General features: G+C 48.6%; 1 protein-coding gene across 2 annotated transcripts in view; it reads left to right on the top strand.

Annotated features, from left to right (window-relative positions):
• ULK4 (unc-51 like kinase 4) overlaps positions 1–20,471 on the top strand; it is a 290,018-nt gene that overhangs the window by 151,840 nt on the left and 117,707 nt on the right. For both annotated transcript variants that reach the window (XM_014534909.1, XM_005860404.2), the window contains exon 32: positions 6,897–7,002. In XM_014534909.1, the coding sequence (XP_014390395.1) occupies positions 6,897–7,002 (106 nt within the window). The remainder of the gene's footprint in view (positions 1–6,896; positions 7,003–20,471) is intronic.

Raw genomic sequence — 20,471 nt, forward strand, 5'->3', positions numbered from 1 at the left:
CTGGCGTCCTTCCTGGCCTTCCCAGCTCCACCAGGTCTCACTCGAGGCCTCGCACTACCGGCCTTGATCAGCACCCTGCACTGCCCTCAGCTCTTCCCACGCCCGCCCCACCCATCCCCTGGGCGGAAGCTCCCCGAGGGCAGGTATCTTGGCACAGGTTTGGGACTCTTCGTCAGACCTAAGTGGGCCTGGCGAGCTGGCCTTCGATGCCGAGTGTGGAAGGAATGACATTCACTTGTGTGCAGAGAGATTATTCATCGTTGACCTTGAAAATAGTGGACTGTTTTCCCTTGTAACACAGAAGGTTCTCAGCCGGGCAGACTCCTCCCATGAGTAATAACAAGTTGTTCACATATTCCTTTGTGAAGGTTTTCGTTGTGTCTGTGATTGTGTATATGTTTTAACATTTATGCAATTTCCCATTAAAACCTCTGGTGAGTTTTTGTTTTTCATGTGGGAATTTCGCTACAATCCATTCACTTCATCAGAGTCCGTTCTGTTTCCTCTTGTGAAACCCTTGGTGGAGAGGACGGTAATTTACAGACTTACCCTCCCCCGTCGCTCCCACATCTATGTGCTGTAGTCGGGCTTCCTGGTGACAGCTGGGTTCTGGCCTGTGGGGTTCTGTTAGGGGCTGAGGAAAAGCAGGACCGAGGATGCTTTTCTCTATATCACAACTTTATATTGTTTTTTTTGGGGGGGGGGGGCGCCAATCTAACGCTAAAACTCATATTGGAGTGATCTTTGCCAGGATCCACATATTGTTTTTTGGTTGATTAGTGAACATTCTGGGAATGAGGGGGACGGGGGGCGCCAATCTAATGCTAAAACTCATATTGGAGTGATCTTTGCCAGGATCCACAAATAAGTATTTAAGATTGTGCAGAACTGCGGTGTTTCAGTGTAGTCATAACGTTTAGAACTGCTTGACATTATTTAACTTCTCATTCAAAGATGCATTTGGAAAGATGTAGCCATTGGGTTTAACATGAAAGGGTGGCAGAGCAGAGAAGAATCTTAGCTGGAGTCTCCAGGCAGATCCCGCCTCCCTGGGCATCGTTTCCACATCTGTGTCCAGAGGGGCTTCTCCTGCTGCTGCTGCTGCTGCAGGCTCCCAGCCCGCACCTGGGCGAGGCAGCTGTTGCTGGGATGCAGCCGCCCGGCACTCGGCCCCTCTCGGTCATGGGGCAGAAAGGCTTCCTGTCCTCATCCTGGCTTTAGACATGTGCTTCCAGCGTCCTGAGGTCTCCTCTCCTCCCTGCCCTTCCTGTGCTTTCCTTTGTCGCTTTAAAGCCCTGGTTGGAAGGACTACGCGCCACTTCCCTCTAAAATCCCTCTCCTGCAGGATTTTCTAGACCCTCTCTGCGGCAGGAACCGCGAGACCATAAACTCCCTCTGCAAAGAGGTCGCAGGGCCCGCAGTGAGAGCGCTGCTGTTGAACACGCCTTGTGATAATTGCGCGTATTGATCTTCCCATTCCCTTCCAACCGAGTGCAGTATTTCCTTCCTCAGGAAGGGGGTGTTTGTGTTTGTGAGCAATTACCTTTAACGGAGGGTTCCATTGAGACGTGTGAACCTCCTTCAGGACTTCCCAAGTGCATATTTTCCACGCCAGTGCGTCACGGGTCCTTGACAAATATGTAGCACGTGAGAGGTTTTCTGTCCTTAAAGTAAAAGGGTCTCAATTTACCATCTCTTGCAAACATTATTCAAAAACAAATGTGTACCCATGGAAAACGACATTTGGAGGAAAATCATTTGTGTGGTTCTGTTTCACATCATTATGTGCAAATTTCAGTGCTCAGTAAATATTTATCGATGGCTCAATGGAAGGCAATTGCTTGTTCCTGACAAGCTAACTTCTTGAAGGAGAACCCAAGCAGCTGTATCTCCCTTCCCCTGCTGTGTTCACCCGATGACTGTGAGCAGGATTGTCCTTCTGTTAATTTCCCAGAGACACTGCTCAAAGCCCCAATTCTGCCCTCAAAGGGCTCGGCATCCGGTGAGGAATGGATGAACCAATAGTCACAGTGCGTGTGGCAGGTGCTGTGATGGAGGCGGGCACAGGGAGGTGACAAAGGTGGACACAGGGAGGTGACGGAAACTGTCCACCATGAAAAGGGCAGCCTCCCATGGCCTCCAGCTTCTGGCCTGGATTTCTGAGAGCGAATATTAGTTTGCCAGGCTTTATTTTTGTGAGATGATGATGATGCCGATGGTTGTTTTACTTCTGGAGAGGGGCAGGGACGCAAGGAGCAGGCAGGAGTGTGTCTGGACACTCACCTGTGTTTTCTCCTGTCCCCCTGCTTCGGGCCTCTACGTAGCTCAGGCAGCAAGTACAGGGCAGACTGGCCCGTCTCTAGCCTCCAGGCAGGCGCAGCACAGGGCACAAGCCATCCCCAGGGACACTGGTGCTGGCAGCTTCGCTGGGCTCCGTTGCCAGGGTTCTCCCCCGGGCAGCGCAGTGTTGGCTCCGGCCCACGGCACCTGCCCTGAGGCACAGCGCCCTGTCGGAGCCAAGAAGAAGGAAGCTTCCTGCCGGCCCTAAATAATGAGGGAGGCCGGGCTGGGAGAGCCACAGCACACTCACCTGCGGGAGGGCGTCCGCGCGCTGCCGCCCTCTAGCTGGCTCGGCACCCTGATGGGCACATGGCGCCAGTTGGCCCAGGCCCTCCCTCGGTGCCACCTGGAACGGGTCACTAACAACTTGTATTCGCTGCTGCCAAAGGGCCTCTGCCCTGTCAGTCAAATGGAAAAATAATTAGAGTTTTATTCTCTCCTGTGTTTAAGCAGAAAGATGGAGGCCTTCACGTGGCGGTGGCCCAAGTGAGGGGAGGGACTCATTCCGCTCCCCTGGGCTCTCGGGGTGAGGGCGCCGGCGCTTTTGGCTGCAGGTGGGAGACCAGCGGGCCTCACGGTTCTCCCTTCGCCTCCGAGCCCGCTGCGCCCGCAGAGCCCTGGCGACAGGCCCAGGAGCCCTGTGGCTGCCTCCCCGCTGGCAGAGCCAGTGTCCGGGGCCAGTTACCCCGGCCCCAACTTCATCGCACCCCAAACACCCCCACCTTGGACGCCCAGATAGCGGCCTTCCCAGGGAATCCCGTGTACGTATCTGTGGGGTAAATGGGCAGATTCATGTTGAGTTAATCTGTCCCTTTCAGTGTAATTCATCTCGTTTCCTTCCTTGTCCCTCATCCTCAGGGGTCGGTATTTGGCTCAATAAGTCGTGAGAATATTTCCACAGTCGCGATGTGATGTTTCTCTGGGACTGGAAGCCTTGGAGGTGCCCTTGCTCCTGCCGCTCCTGGCCCTGTGGCCTGCCCTCCCCAGGCCTTTGAATCCCCCGGGTCTGGGCATACACTGGGCTGTGGGGAGCGTGGCCGCCTTGGGCCAACCGTAGACGCGAATGTGCTCCCCAGACCTGTAGGCCCAGATCGGAGCCACGGAACTGGGGGTGAGTCTGCCCCTTTGGAGCGAGGAGCCCGCCCCCCGTTGAGGGGTGATACTGGACGTGGAGTCCCCTGAGGAGTGGTGGCGGCTTTATCCAAAGGTGGCAACATCGCCTGGTCTTAGAGGACAGATTCCCAAGGGGCTCAGGAAGGCCCAGGGAATTGGTGGGTGTTGGATGCGGAGATGAGAGCGAGGCAGTGCCAGGGTCACTCCGAGAGCTGTGGCTGGTGGCTGGGCAGCGTGTAGGGCCGCCATTGAAACAGGAAGCAGAGAGGAGGGGAAAGGAGACGACGACTCAGTGTGGAGCCCGGTGAGTTGGAGCTGCCTGTGGGGCAGCCTCGTGAGGGTCAGTGACACGGAAAGTGGCCCTTCCCCTCCAGTACGTTCTTGTCATCTGAGTCTCCGCAGACTTTCCTGTGGCCTCAGATCCCTTGGCACCCAGCACCACGGGAGACGCGGGAAAAAGTGGGCGCCCGTCCCGCAGAGCAGCACAGCCGTCCTTCCCCGGAACGCACTCTAAACGCGTGGAACAGGGTGAGCTGCGTGTGTATTTCTGAGCGTGTCGAGTCCGTGCGCCCGGCACTGTGCAAGCTGCTGCGTTTCATTCTCTCCGCAGTTTCTAACCTCCTGATGATGGGCGCTCGTCCTTTGAATTCTGGCCCAGGTACTTCCTGCCTCGACCGTTCAGACCTCTGCCGGCCCATCCTGGATCGCTGCGGTCTTCGGTGCGTCCCCATCTCCCCATGTTAGAGGGCAGTGCTGGGTCTGCAGGGAGCCCGCTGGGGCGGCCGATCGCCGCTCAGTGACACGGAAAGTGGCCCTTCCCCTCCAGTACGTTCTTGTCATCTGAGTCTCCGCAGACTTTCCTGTGGCCTCAGATCCCTTGGCACCCAGCACCACGGGAGACGCGGGGCAGGCCGCGTTTCCTTGCTGCGCCCTTGGTGTTTCGGAGCCGTTCTCCGCTCGGAAGCAATTAGTTTGGAGAAGGCTGACTCTTCAGGGTCCAGTGCTCGCCTGCCTTTCATTTGCTGAGGCCGCTGCACATTTTAATGAAGTTGTTTCATCTAGGTTGCCCAACACTAGATTTTTGCTGCTTCAATTCTAATTATGTCTGCTGGCAAATGCTATGTTTTATTAGAACCCGCAAGGGCTCCGTTTGTTAAATGTCCATACACTGTGGCGTCAGGCACACAAATGAGGTCAGCTGTGCTCGCCGCTGGCTTACGGATGGAAGGAGTGAAATATTCTCCTCATGATCGGACAGGGCGTTGGGACGGCCTGCAGTGGCGAAGTGGGATGTCGGGGTGGCCTTGTCTCCCGAGCTCAGCCTCCTTCGGCAGCAACAGCCGGCCTTGACTCTAAGTGTCTGAGTGACGGGGCTGTCCGTGGTGGCTCTAGGGGTCACACGCCCATTCTCTCCTTTGCTACAGTTGCCTGACACTTACATCCTGCTTCCTGGGTTGTACGTCGAAGGCTGCAGCAGAAAAGGAACCACCTCTCCCGGTCTGGCTACAAGCTTATTGATCTCTCCTTTATTCTCCGCACCAAGTGTTTGGTCCTGAGTTCCCTCAGCAAGGAGGGGAGGGGCGGCTTTAACCAGGGCGTGCCTTACCCCATGCCCTCCTGCAGCCTGGGCAGGGGCTGGCAGAGGCGTTCGGTCCGCGGGGCTCTGGGTCCCCCAGGCCAGGAGCCTCGGACCCAGTTGGCTGGGGTACGCTCCGGGGTTCTCAGTGTTCAGGGTGACGCAGGTCTGGAAAGGGGGCTTTTGTACAAAAGGAAATGCCTGTGTCCGTCAGGGGCTCTCACCCTGAGAGCACGAGGGAACCGGAAGCGTGGGCTTCGCACGAGCCAAAGACACGGCCAGGAGCAGCGTAGCAGGGGCACCTGTCACCACGAAAGCTGTGCATCGAAGGCGCGTGGCTCTGTCTCCAGCGAGACTGACCTGCACGCGCTCACAGACTGGTCTGTGAACAGGGAGTGGTACGAGTGGTTTCACTGTGTGGGACAAAAAGGAAAGATTTATTAGCTTCTCATCACAAAAGCAGGTCTCCTGCGTAGCATCAGTTACTTTGTCATGAGTACAACGTGTCGCGTCAAGTTGGCGCTTACTAATCACCCTCTCCTTCCAACTCACTGTAGGAATAATGAGATGAAATTAGTGGCAGACCGTCGCCCCCACATTAATCTTCGTAAGCTGGTGTCAGCGAAACAGGCAAACACTAGCGTCCACTTCTAAGCGTGTGTGTCTAAAGAATGTTAGAAATCTCTAGGCTTCGGTATTTGGAAGGCAAACTCCTTGACTTGTATCAACAAAGACCTAGCAGATGAGCCTGCAGGACTCCCGTGGCTGTGCGCAGGGCGGTGCACGATGTGACGGGCAGCTTCAGAGCCAGGTGCCGTGTGGGTACTTCTGTCAGAGTTGGAGCCGCGTGTCCCCCTAGGACTCCGGCTGCTCTGCTGCACATCCTCACCCTGCGACTCGGGTTATTGGAGGCTCTTCCACCTAGAGCAGTGGTCGGAAACTCATTAGTCAACAGAGCCAAATATCAACAGTACGACGATTGAAATTTCTTTTGAGAGCCAAATTTTTTAAACTTAAACTATACAGGTAGGTACATTGTTATTAACTTAATTAGGGTACTCCTAAGGCTTAGGAAGAGCCACACTCAAGGGGCCAAAGAGCCACATGTGGCTCCCGAGCCGCAGTTTGCCGACCACAGACCTAGAGCATGACCTGTCACCAGAGCAGAGGGAAAGAGGGATGACAAAGCCCTCGCTGGCCCTTAAAGCTTCTGCCCAAAGGATTTAATTGGCCAAAGCAAGTGTCCTGGTCAACTCTAGTCACAATGGGCAGGGAAGTGACCTCCCAGGAGGAAGAGGTGGCAGTTTGTATACCTTTGTAATGACTAACACAAAGCCAAAAATGTGGACGATCATTAAAATGGGAGGCTGGTTCCTTGAAAGACCAATGAAATAAGACAGAGCTTTGGTGAGTCTGAGCCACAAGAAAGGGGAGGAGACAGTGTGCAAGGCGATGCAGAAGGCTCAGGTCACAGGAGATTCGTGAAGATATAAAAGAATGCTGTGCATAATTTTATCATATGGGCAGAACAATTTCTCTAAGCTTTCTTTTATGATCTCAAAACATCTTTCAGGTGTGGTCTCCTCAGTCCGCAGGGCTTGATTTCTGTCCCTCTGACCTCGTTGTCCCCGTCTAAGCACAGAGGGCCGTGTGCTTGTCCAGCTCGGGCAGGGGGCTGCCGCCTCCCAGCTCACTAACTCGCCAGGGGGCGTGCCCGAGCCCGGGCGCACCTGCTTCCCTACAGTGCAGAGGTCCTCATGGCACCTTGTGCGGAGAATGAGGGGATGGAGGTCATTTGCTCATCTGCCTCTATCACGATGTGATTGTATTTCCGTGTAGTTATGATGAAAACTGTCATCTCTTGCAGGCCCACCAGGAGAACATTCTGGGTAACACCATGCAAAGTGTGATTGCGTTGCTCCACAACCTGGTTGCCTGCAAGGATTCGAACATGCAGCTGCTGTATGAACACGGTAAGCGCTTCTTAGAATTCGCTTAGATTCTGTTGAGTTTTGCCTATTTGTAAGTTTTCTCATCTTATGTAGTAGGGAGTCACGAAGTACTATTTAAAGTTGATCAGTCAGCCCAGCTGGTGTTGCTCAGTGGTTGAACGTCCACCGGTGAACCAAGAGGCCACCAGTTCAATTCCTGGTCAGGGCACATGCCCGGGTTGCGGGCTCGATCCCTAGTGGGGGGCGTGCAGGAGGCGGCCGACTGGTGTTTTTCTCTCTATCCCTCTCCCTCCCTCTCTCTCTAAAAGCAATAAAAGCATAATTTAAAAAAATAAAGTTGATCAATGAAAATAGATGTTTTGGGTCCTATAAATAATATTACCAGCCAAAAGGGAAAGTGTGGTAAGATTGTGATAGCTTCTCTACACTAACTTATTTTCTACACGGCACACTGTAAGTAGATTGCTTAAAGATGATAATTCAAAAAAAAAAAAAAACCCCAAAAAGCCAAATGCAAGTGTAAGCAAAGCATTTAGACGTATTGCTGTCAGTCAAAATAAACATGTATATGTCCAAAGCACCTCATAACATGAGACCGAATGGGTCGAGGCTGAGTTTACTTTGCATCTTACACATATCTGTAATTTTACAATTGAAAGCAATTTTTAAGACTTTATATTTTAAGGAAAGTTTTAGGTTTAAAACAAAACTGAGGGGGGGGGGTGGGTACAGAGGTTTCCCACATAATCCCTACCTGTCCCCAGACAGAGGATGTGTTGGTATTGCCTCAGTCTTTTTTCTGGTCAAGGAAGTACTCATCTATTTTAATTTTATCTTTGAAAGCAAGAATAAATAATTACTTTTGGCTTCTATGGAAATAATCAAATGATTTTTCCTTGGATCTATTTATGTAATGAGTTGTATTTAATAGATTTTGTTGTGTTAAACCATCCGAGCACTTGAGTCAGTAACCACACTTGACCCGTGATATATTATTCTTTAATTGTGCTACTTAAGTTCTTTGCTAATTTTGTTTTCAGGATTTTTCCATTGTCATGCATAAGTGTGATTGGCCTGTGGTTTTGTTTCTTGTTTGTTTTTAATAGAATACATTCTTTGCTAGATTTTGGTGTTAACACTAAGTTGCATCTATAATATAAAAGTGTATTATGCTAATTAGAATGGACAGCTGAACGACCTTCTGACGTCCTTCTGGACAAAGCCGTGGCGGTGGGGGCCGAGGCAGAGGTGGTTAGGGGCAATCAGGCAGGCAGGAGAGCAGGTAGGAGCCAGCAGTCCCGGATTGCGAGAGGGTGCAGGCCGGTCTGAGGCCCCTCCTCCCCTGCATGAATTTTGTGCACTGGACCTCTAGTATTTACAATAAAAGGAAGTTTTTCCTCTTTCTGTGGTTCTGGAACAATTCACGAATCAATGAAATTATCTATTCCTTAAAAGTTTAGTGGAATTCCCTCTGGCTTCTGCTGTTTCTAGGAGGTATATTAGTAGTGGTAGCTCTTTAACACCTTTCTCTAGTTCTACAAAGGTAATTAGTCTTTTTACATCTTTCCATCTCTTATAGAATCAGTTTTAGGAAATTGAGTTTTCCTAGAAAGCTGTCATTTCATACACACTTTCAAATCTGTTGCCATAGATTTGGACAAAATAGGTGTTCACAGTTGTTCTATTTTCTTGGCTTCAGAAATTATCTCCCTATTACCGTTTTTTATATTATGTATTTGCGGTTTTGAGTTTTTAGTATTTAAGATAGTGGTTGTTTAATTTTATTAGACTGGTTTGGAATTTAGTTGTTAGTCCTACTTTTAAAAAAAGTCAATTTCTGCTTTTATCTCTTAATTCATTCCTTGTGCTTTTGAGTTTTTTTTTACATTCTTTTTCTAAGTTCTTGAGTATCTCTAAGTTGTTTATCTCTATACCAATTCATTCTACTGATATATATATATGTATATAGAAAAGCAATATGTGAGGAAAACTGTGTCAAAGTAAGTCTCAGAGAGCACCTGCCTTGAGTGAAAGATGCAGTTCTAACTGATGAGGCAGGGACAATGTCATCGGCAGCACTTTCTCTTCGTTAGGGGGACATGCGGTCCTGGTGCCTGGATCGGAGAGGACTGGTAGTAACAGACACAAGGACCTCAGTGTCGAGTGCCACTCAGTAGGGCGGCCACGAGGACACAGACTCTGATAGGTAGTCACTGACCGTCACCAGCACGCAACTGCATTGTGTAATTCAGGCTTTTTGTTTTAAAGTGGTCATTTTTAAATGAGCCCTTCAGAGCAAGAATGATAAAACAAAGAAAGACCTCTTGTTTACATTTGAAAATATTAGAGTCATTAACATTCACAAGGGGCTCTGGCTGGTCGCCATGCACTGGCCTTTGAGTGAAGGAGGTTGTCCCAGCTTCCGTGTTCCCAGCAGAGCCGTCAGAATAACGGATTTCCGCGACGCGCAGCGTGCAGATCCTGCCAAAGAAGCGTTGAAAGCAATGTTTGTCTCCACCGGTGTATGGTGTCTCAGAAATCAACATACTCATTCCTTACGCGGTTTATGATAAACCTGCCTAAATCGGTGTTTTCTCAAGACCAGAAAATCACTCTGAGAGCTGTCTGGCCTTGAAGTGTACTTAATAGCCACCTTAGGTTTCTCACTCGTGTGGAACATTCCAGCTCGTGTTGAACAGGAGTGGCTGGCAGACCTTTCCTGTAAAGGACCAGGCAGGAACTACTTTAGACTCGCAGGCCACGTGGTCTTCGTACTACTCAGTACTGCCAGTGCAGCAGGAGAGCAGACGCTGGGAATCCAGGCGTGTAAGAGACCATCTAGACATAACCGAAAGCATCACAGGGAAGTGATGGATGGGATCGGCTTCGGGAAGTCACACGGAGCAACCCCCCGTGCACCGGCTGTGGTGTTGGGTAAAGCCCATTCAGCATCTCTGGGTAACGGTGCTAGGTTACAGATGGCCACACACTCATCGCAGCTCCTTTCACCAAGAGGTGGAACCTCTTTCTTACCCCGGAATCCACGGCGGCTTAGTGATTTCCTTCAACCAGGATGTGATGGCAGTGACGTGAGATTCCCAAGCCCGGACAGCAAGGGGCCTTGCAGCTTCCCCACAAGCTCGTGAATGCTGCCGCCACCCGGTGAAAAAGTCCGAGCCATGGCTGGTGGGTGCTCTCATGGAAGAGGGCTGAACAAATTGAACAGATACAATACTTTTAAACAGGATAGAAGAAAATGCTCCATAAGTAAAGATGCAGATTTAAAAGGTACATTGTATCCGGGTGGGGGGATGATACAAAGTATCATATTCTGGTGACAGTATTAAGCATCAAGCACAGAGAAAGGGTTGCTTTTTCATGAGGCCCATCCTGAGTGAGGTGGTACCTCATGGGGTTTTGATTTTCATTTTCCTAATGGCTAATGATGTTGAGCATCTTTTCGTGGGCTTATTGGCTGTTTGTACATCTTCTTTGACACATTGTCTATTCAGATTGGGTTGTCTTTTTAGTATGATAGAAATTCTTCTGCTTGAATTTAAGAAGATTTCAAGTATTTTCATTGCATTGCTCTCTGCTAGGCATTTCAGAGATGATTTGCGGGGGATGACCTTGGGAACGGGAGAATATTGGCGTAGGAGATAAGAAGAGAACTCTGATTTACTTTTCACACAGCACCCGCCAGAACGGTCATCTTCGGGTGCCAGTCTCCGCCTGTCACTCCCTGTGCCAGCCTGTCCTGCTCAGAGGAGCAGGGCTGGACTCATTAGCAGCACACAGTCCTGACTTCACCTGCTGCCAGCCTGCCTGGCACTTTTCCCTGTGCTGTCCGGGCCCGGCCAGACTCACCTCATCGCAGTTTCTGTCACGCGCCCGCCTCCTTCTCCCCCGCACCTTCCCACGTACCTGTCCCCATCCTGCTCACCCTCCTGCTTCCTCCCGAGCTCGGCTCAAACTCCGTTTTCTCCAGGAAGCCCTTCTTGAAAGCCCACATTCTCTTTCGTTGCACTTATCACAGTTGTAATTAAAATAGGGATGATGTCCCGATGGACTCGCCTGCTGAGTTTCCTGTGGAAGTCCTCATAAGCCCCCAGGTTCTTCCAGAGCAGCAGGTGTAGAATTAGCTCTTCAGGTCGCAGAGCTGACTGGCTGTGGCGAGTGTGGGGCTCTGCAGCCTCTCCCTGGGGGAGAGGGGACAGTCCTCAGTTCCGCCTGCCAGGGGCTCAGTCATCAATTGCTGTTTTCTTGGGCAGGCATTTTCGTTGCCCCCCACAACTTGCTGCCCAGATGTTGGAAGCAGCCATCTTTCAATCTATAGGCTCAATAAACATGCCAGTGTCTAAAAGAGAAGTCATTGATTGATTGATATTCATGTCATCTGCTGGAAGGAGAGCCCCCTGTCCCGTTCACTGTTGACCTCTCTGTACCCCCCCCCTCCCCCGTACAGTTCCTGGCGCACAGCGGTTGCTCTATAGGTGGGCGCTGCCCGGATGAATGATAGGGGACACTCAGGGCAGAGTTCACGTTCCATTTCCAGAATGAGGGCCTCACTTCTCTGCACCCTGTCCAGCCTCAGCCCCTGGCTGCCTGCCCCAATGTGTCATCCAACTTCGGACCTCACGCCTAGTGCTTCGTATCTTTCTTCCTTCACGGTGTATTCATCGAGAACCGGATGTACAAAAGACATTACGAGCTGGATTCTTCTAAGGCAGTGGTTCTCAACCTTGGCTGCACATTAGAATCACCTGGGAATCTTTTTAAAATCCTGATTTCTGGGCCTCATCCTCCAGAAATTCTGTTTCTTTGTTACTAATGTTGGCCACAACATTAGTAAAAAGAAACAGAATTTCTGGAGGATGAGGCCCAGAAATCAGGATTTTAAAAAGATTCCCAGGTGATTCTAATGTGCAGCCAAGGTTGAGAACCACTGCCTGAGAATTCAGGATTTAAAGATTCCCAGGTGATTCTAATGTGCAGCCAAGGTTGAGAACCACTGTTCTAAGGCCACCAAAATGAGCAGCATTTGAGCCGTTGAGTGACTTTTTATCAGCTCTCACCCCGTTGCTCACATCTGGAGCCCGGCTGGCTGGTCTTAGAGGGGCAGTCCTGTCCCTGGGGCACAAAATTGTCAGCTTGGATGTGGCGGAGTGATTTTCCGGAGCTGAAACCTTATAAGCAGTGGTCTTATTTTTTGCTTCAAGCTTTCATTTTGTCCGACCTTAATTTTGAAATGTGGAGAACTGTGTGTTAGGCGGATAGAAATGTCCCCTTGTCTTCCTTTAATGTTTTCACTGAGATGGAATGGCCCTTGTGTCGTCGCTCCCCTGCCCACGTGTCTCCTCACCAGGGCTCGGGGAGGCCTCTTAATGTCTGCAATTCTCTGAAGCATCAAAGCCATATTATCACCCTTCAGAAAGGATTTTTCAATATAGGAAAAGAGGGAGACGTTTAACAAGCTTCTGGGCTAGGTCAGATTAAAAACATGTTAAAAATAGCAAGGAGGGACCTGCAACAGAAGGTGTGAAATTATAATAGCGTCAAGGAACAGCACACAATGAACTGTGCCTCCTAAAAATGTTTCCAGGAGCTACTGAAGGCACTTTGAAGCCGTGCTCCAGAAAAGAAGTGAAAAGTTCATTATTTAGGAGAGAATTGGAGAAGCTAGCATGTGAATGAACAGGAACGTGGTATGTAATTGAAATAGCTGGGTCTGAATCCTCAGTCTGCAATTTGATGAGATACTTTTGGGTCTTTATCTCTCTGGGATAATGATACCTATTTTGTATGTTTGTCTTGAGGATTAAATGATAATATATGTAAATTTGTCATGTATAATTAATAAAATTAGCATAAGTGTTTAAAAATAAGCACTAAAAATAGCCAAGTGGTCCTCCCATGGGACCATGTAAGCAGATCATTAGAGGGAGAGAAATGAAACTGAAGATAAATTATTGCGATACTATCAGCCACTTAAAACAATTGTTTTTCATTGATTTTTAGAGAGAGACAAAGGGAGAGATAGAAACATTGATCAGCTGCCTCCTGCACGCCTCCTACTGGGGATCATGCCCATAGGCATGTGCCCTGACTGGGAATTGAACCAGCGACCTCTTGGTTGATGGGTTGACACTCAACCACTGAACCACACCAGCTGGGTGGTATCAGCCACTTTAAATGAGTTAAACTGTATCACCCCAAAGAGGTTATACTAGAAATGCAGAATACTAAAATATCTGCAAGTTTGATCTCAGAGCCATTTGAAAAGATTATTTATTTGTAAATTCTTTCTTCCCAATTTTATTGAGATAAAATTGGCATGGCTTTTTGTAAATTTGTGGTGTACAATGTGCTGATTTGATGCACTTATTTATTGCAGATTTATATCACATCATATAATTACAATTTCTTTTTTGTGGTAAGGACATTTAAGTACTACTCTCCTAGCAACTTTCAAGTGTATAATACAGTATTAATAACTGTAATCACTGTGCTGTACACTAGGTCCTCAGACCTATTCATCTGATTACTGGAAGTTGATACTCAGAACCATTGTTCTTAAGAAGTTACAAAGAAACAAGGGTGCCTAAGATCTTAGGATGGTAAAGATCTCAGTTACACAAAGAGGAATGGAGGGATATCAGAACTATAGGCAAGTTAAGTCTCTCTAACAAAATGAATATGCTGCCAGTTTGTGGTAATGAAGAAAAGGAGGGTCTAGTCAGGGAAGGCCTGCAGCCCTACTTAAGAGGCACTGACGGGGATGAGACTTGGGAGATGGAAGTCATGAACCTGCAGATCACAGTCAGAAAAATGAACAGTTAGAGGACTATGTTCGGTTTGTGGGAAAAAAAGTCAAAATTTCAGTGGATTAACACAAAAAAGTTTATCAGTTGTATAATAGAATCCGGGGCATTTCTGGCCAGTGGGCGGCTTTGCTGCATCTCCTCCCATTTCATAGCTTCATCATTTCCTTGGATATTGAAATGCTCTCTATCCAGCAGGCAGAAGGGTAACACCGTGGAGAAGGCACACCTGCTTCCTAAGAACCCCAGCTAGAAGGGAAAGTATTTGCAAATCATTTATCTGATTAGGGATTAATTTCCAGAATACATAAAGAACTATAAGTCAACAACAACAACAACAACAACAACAACAAAAAGCCTTATTATAAAACTAGAGGCCCGGTGCATGAATTTGTGCACAGGTGGGGTCTGGCCGGCCCACCCCAATTGGGGCCAGCCAGCCAGGGGGAGGGGCTGCGGAAGGTTGGCCAGCTGACCCCACCCCCATCGGGCCGGTTGGCTGGCTGCAGTGTGCGTCATAGCGACCGGTTGTTCTGGTCATTCTGGTTGCTTGGCTTTTATATATATAGACTAGAGGCCCAGTGCACAAAATTCGTGCACTCAGGGTGGGGGGGGGTTCCCTCAGCCTGGCCTGTGCCCTCTTGCAGTCTGGGAGCCCACAGGGAGCAAGCTTAAGCCATCAGTCGGACATCTTTAGCGCTGCCACGGAGGCGGGAGAGGCTTCCGCCACTGCTGCTGTGCTTGCCAGTCGTGAGCCTGGCTTCTGGCTGAGCAGCACTCCCCCTGTGGTAACGCACTGACCACCAGGGGGCAGCTCCTGCGTTGAGCAGGATTGGGCTGAAACCGGCTCTCTGACATCCCCCAAGGGGTCCTGGATTTCGAGAGGGTGCAGGCCAGGCCAAGGGACCCCACTGGTGCACGATCAAGGCCGGGGAGGGACACGGGAGGTTGGCCAGCCAGGGAGGAATCGTGGGAGGGAGGCTCCAGGGGTCTGGCCCATCTCACTCAGTCCTGATCGGCCTGACCCCAGCAGCAAGCTAACCTACTGGTTGGAGCATCTGCCCTCTGGTGGTCAGTGCACATCATAGCGAGCGGTTGAGTGGCCTTAGCATATCATTAGCATAATCCTCTTTGATTGGTTGAACAGACGACCAGATGACCAGACACTTAGCATATTAGGCTTTTATTACATAGGATGGACAAAGGACTTAAAGAGACGTTTCTTTTCAAAGGAAGTATGAATAGCCATTAACCCCATGAAAAGATGCACAACATTATTTGTCATTAAATGCACTCTAAAACCATAATGAGATACCACTTCACACCTTAGGATGATTTTTTCTTTTTAAAGGAAAATAACAAGTGATGGTGAGGATCTGGAGAAATTGGAACTCTCATGCATTGCTGGTGGGAATGTAAAATGGTGTAGTGGTCATGGAATCCAATATGGTGATTCTTCAAAAAGTTAAACACAGAATTACCATATCATTCAGCAATTCCCTTTCTCAGTATATGCCCAAAAGAATTGAAAACAGGGACTAAAACAGATATTTACAAATTCATTGCAGCATTATTCGCAATTGTCAAAAGGTGGAAACCACCCATGTGTCCATCAACAGATGAATGGATAATGAAATGTGGTATATACGTACAATGGAATATTAGCCATAAAAAGGAATAACCTGCTTTATGCAACAACATGGATGAACTTTGAAAACATTTTGCTAAATGAAAGAAGCCAGACACAAAAGGACAACTATTGTATGACTTCACTTATTAAAGTACCTAGAATAGACACATTTGTAGAGACAGAAAATAGAATCATGGTTACTGAGGCCTGGGAGGGGGGCTAGTGGGGAGATACTGTTTAATGGGCTCAGAGATTCTGTTTAGGATGATGGCAGTGGTTTATGCAACATTATGAAGGTAGTTAATGCCACTGACCTGTCTACCTAAAGACAGTTAAAATGGTCAGTTTTATGTATATTTTACCCTCGACCCTGGAAATGACCCACGTCCCCGTTGCCCACATGCCATGGGTGAGAACGAGGCTCATGGTCTCGTTAGGATGCAGGGAGTTTGGCCATGGAGTGCCTGGCTGAGCCTCAAGTTCAAGTTGCCTCCCACCCTGCGTTTCAGGAGGGGACACCGATGTCCCAGCTGGGCGATGGCAGAGGTCTTCTCTGTATGAGGATTCCGCCGGGTTTACTTCTGGGTGACACGTTAAGAAACATTGCAGATCACACTAGAGGCTGCTTAGCTTTAAGCAGCCACGCTGGTGAGGCGGGTGGAAACGTTCCTTCTGAAGGGTGGGGGAGACCATTCGGAGCTCCCGGCACCGTCTTCACACGTGTGTCCTTCTCTCCCGCAGAATGGGAGACGGTTCATGGCGCGAGTTGCTCCAAAGTGCAGGCCTTGTCCTGGTGAGAGTGCCAGGGCATCCACTTCCTGTTCAAGATAAGATCTTCCCAAAGATTTGAAGTGTTGAGAGGTCAACCTCTGGACGGAGGGAGGCAGGACGGAGTGCTCCCCACCGTGGGTGACGGGAGCCTTGAAGGGAGGCCCCACAGAGAAGCGATTCCAGTGCTGGTGGGAGCCTGGCCTGTGGCCTCTGGGGCCCCTTAGCCGCTCTGGATCGTCTGTGGTTCTTTCTTAGGCTCACGTGTTTGCAAACATTCCTGCCGCCTCCAGGATGAAACGCAGAGGAGGAGTTAATGAAATGAAAGAAAGCTATTAAGATGTAAATTGTTTTCTCTGTAAGTGCTTTCCCAAAGTGCTGAAACATACATTTACTTTCATTCCCTTCTGTCTGGGCCGCGGACACTCAGAACTCGGGGTGGAAATGTGGAATCACGCAGGTTATTCCCTCACAAAGAGGCACAGCTAACATCTGGCTCTTTCTTTTTTCCTTTAAATGGTACAATCAGCGGCTGTATCATATCTCTGATGCCTTCTCTTTTATATCCTTAGCTTTAGAGGAAAAGAAATCTAACGCCGAACAGCAATTACTGTAGCACGTTGCTGCCATATTCAGCAAGCAGTGGGACGTGTAAAGTGAGGACAGCTCTTGATGGGATTAGAAGAGTAATAAAACTTTATAGAGGAGTTTAATAACTCATCTCCAGACCACGGAGCAGAGCTAATCGTCCGCCTTCCCCGGTGAAGTGTCCGCTCCGTCCCGAGGTCCAGTGCTTTGACCTTCAGTCCAATGTCAAGAGATCACTTAGGTGTCGGATGTGCTTAAATGTGCATCTTGCTGTGAAAGCCCAGAGAATTTTGCACACTTGAAAGAGAGTCCTCCAAGAGCAGTGATCTCACATTAACGTTTTTAATAGAATGTAAGGTATCAGCTCTTTCCATATACAGGTACGTCAAGGAGTGATTGTCAGACAGTAAAATGAGCTTCTGTCTATCTAAGCACCAAACTTTGGACTCGATCCAGTCTCTTTCTCCAGGTGTTTCTTGGAGATCGGCTATAAATAGCTGAATCAATCACAGGCCATTTATCTCCCGTTCGGCTAACGTTTTCCACCATAACTGATCCTCCCCTCCCTCCGAACTGCTCTCTTTCCCTGCGCCACGCCCAGACTTCTTTTCCTGTTGGAGACAGTTGTTGTGATTTGTGTTTTATTTCCTTCAGTTTCATTCAATAACCCTTTTTTAAAAATTACAGAGTGTTTAGAGTTGGAGTATCCATAAAGCTCATTTATTCAAACCCCTCATTGCACCGGTGATGAAAGCGAGGGCCATGGGGTGCAGAAACTTGTCCTGGGGGCCCCCAGCTGGAAAGCAGCTGGATGACCGTGAGGTTCAGAGGTTTGAACTTGAGCCACCTTCCTTACGTCTTCACCAAGGGCTGGCTCCCCTCACCCCCCATCTTCAGAAAAGCAAGCGGGGTATTCCTTTCTGCTTTTGCTTTGTTTGTGGACAACTTGTTTTGGACTGGAACGCTGCCCTCTCCCTTTGAGGCTAATACTGAGTATTGCTGGTAACTCAGGGTTCCTCTCAACACAGTTCAGCACCTCCTGCCTTGGTGTCCTGGTGGCCAATGGCATGTGTGTACCGTGGTGTTTTTCTAAGACCTCTGGCCAGTGTTTAGAACAGGCACCTCTGCCCAGGAAACAAGGCCTTGCATTCCTGCTGGGCTCCCCCCACATGCACGTTCCAGCCAGATGCAGTGTTCACGCTGTGCCCCGGTGTGCACCTGCTACGGAAAGCCTGGTAGTTCCTGTAAGGGAAAGTTTCAAATAATATTCTAGAGAGAGAGGAGAGGCTATATTTAAAATAAAGGAGAAAGGCTAATTGTGGCTTGCTAGCTCATTTCTTTTTTTATTGCTAATTGATCTTCCATTGTATTTACTGTGTATATTCCATGAACATTCCATTGGATCACCGAAGTTTGTTTATCCACTGACTGGAAAACATCTCGGTTGCTTCCAGGTTTGGGCATGATGAATAAAACTGCCGTGAGCATGTGCGTGAGGTTTCTGTGTGGACTGCAGTTTGCAGCTCATTTGCGTAAAAACCGAGGTGCACCATTGCTGGAATGTATAGTATTTCTGTGCCGAGTTTTGTAAGAAAGCGCCCAGCTGTCTTCCAAGGGGCCAGACCGTTTCCATGCCCGCCAGCTCCCACCCTCACTGGCATGGGCGCTGTCAGTTGGCGTTTTGGGTTTCCGCCTTTCAGTACGTTTGGGTGGTATCTCGTTGTTGTTTTTACCATGGTGTTTTTCTAAGACCTCTGGCCATGTTTAGAACAGGCATCTCTGCCCAGGAAACAAGGCCTCGCATTCCTGCTGGGCTCCCCCCACATGCACGTTCCAGCCAGATGCAGTGTTCACGCTGTGCCCCGGTGTGCACCTGCTACGGAAAGCCTGGTAGTTCCTGTAAGGGAAAGTTTCAAATAATATTCTAGAGAGAGAGGAGAGGCTATATTTAAAATAAAGGAGAAAGGCTAATTGTGGCTTGCTAGCTCATTTCTTTTTTTATTGCTAATTGATCTTCATTGTATTTACCGTGTATATTCCATGAACATTCCATTGGATCACCGCAGTTTGTTTATCCACTGAGTGGAAAACATCTCAGTCGCTTCTAGGTTTGATGAATAAAACTGCCGTGAGCATGCGCATGAGGTTTCTGTGTGGACTGCGGTCTGCAGCTCATTTGCGTAAAAACCGAGGCGCACCATTGCCGGAATGGATAGGATTCCTGTGCCGAGTTTTGTAAGAAAGCGCCCAGCTGTCTTCCAAGGGGCCAGACCGTTTCCATGCCCGCCAGCTCCCACCCTCACTGGCATGGGCGCTGTCAGTTGGCGTTTTGGGTTTCCGCCTTTCAGTACGTTTGGGTGGTATCTCGTTGTTGTTTTGATTTGCAGCTCCCTGATGACATAGACCAGTGATGGCGAACCTATGACACGCGTGTCAGAGGTGACACTCGAACTCATTTTTTGGGTTGATTTTTCTTTGTTAAATGGCATTTAAATATATAAAATAAATATCAAAAATATACATCTTTGTTTTACTATGGTTGCAAATATCAAAAAATTTCTATATGTGACATGGCACCAGAGTTAAGTTAGGGTTTTTCGAAATGCTGCTGACACGCCGAGCTCAAAAGGTTCACCATCGCTGACATAGACTGTGGAGCAGGGTGTCACGTGCTTGTCGGCCACCTGCACATCTCCTTTGATGAGGTGTGTGCAGATCCCTGGCCCGTTTTTTAATTGGGTTGTTCGTTTTCTTATTGTTGAGCTCCAAGGATTCTCTGTATGTTTTGGATACAAGTCCTGTCTCAGATGTGTTTTGCAAATGTGCTCTCTCGGCCTGTGGCCTGCCTGTTCATTTCCCTCCAGTTTCGTTTTGATACTTCGTTCTAATGGCTGTGATAGCTGAAAAGCCAGCCCCGAACCCGTGCGCACATCTGCCTGGAGGGCGTGCGCATTGACTCTGCTTCCGAAGTCATAGTTGTTTTCAAAACCACACACCAGTTATGCAAAGGCATTTAAATAATTTGCCTAGTAAATTTTCATTTTTCCCAAAATATTGCTGTTCTTACAAACTAATTGGAACATGTTGCATTCTTACATAGATTCAAGACCTACTGAGATTTACTTGAAAAAAAACATTTAAATGGGTGTGAAAATAGCTTCCAACTTTTTGACATTTTGTAAACTTTTTATGGAGTGTTAGCAGGCAGTAATAACGTACAGTGATGGGTTTTTAACATGACTAAACGTGTCAAACCAGCACACAGATCTAGGTAGGGAGCACTTGACCCACCAGAAGCTCCTTCCAGTCCCTTCCCCACCCTTGCTCATGTCCACAGCTAATCGGTATTCTGATTTGTCACCATTGATTCGTTTTCTCTGTTCTTGTGCTTCATATGAAGGAAACAAAATATATCGACTTATTGTCTAGCTATCTTCATGAAATAATTTCTGTGAAAGTTACCCACATTGTTCTTCATAACGCTTTTTTAAATATTTAAAATATTGCCCTGGCTGGTTTGGCGCAGTGGGTAGAGCGTCGGCCTGCGGACTGAAGGGTCTCAGGTTCGATTCCGGTCAAGGCATGTACCTTGATTGCGGGCACATCCCCAGGAGGGAGGTGCAGAAGGCAGCTGATCGATGTTTCTCTTTCATCGATGTTTCTAACTCTCTATCCCTCTCCCT

This window comes from Myotis brandtii, unplaced genomic scaffold (assembly GCF_000412655.1).
Source record: "Myotis brandtii unplaced genomic scaffold, ASM41265v1 scaffold134, whole genome shotgun sequence".
Classification (NCBI taxonomy): domain Eukaryota; kingdom Metazoa; phylum Chordata; class Mammalia; order Chiroptera; family Vespertilionidae; genus Myotis; species Myotis brandtii.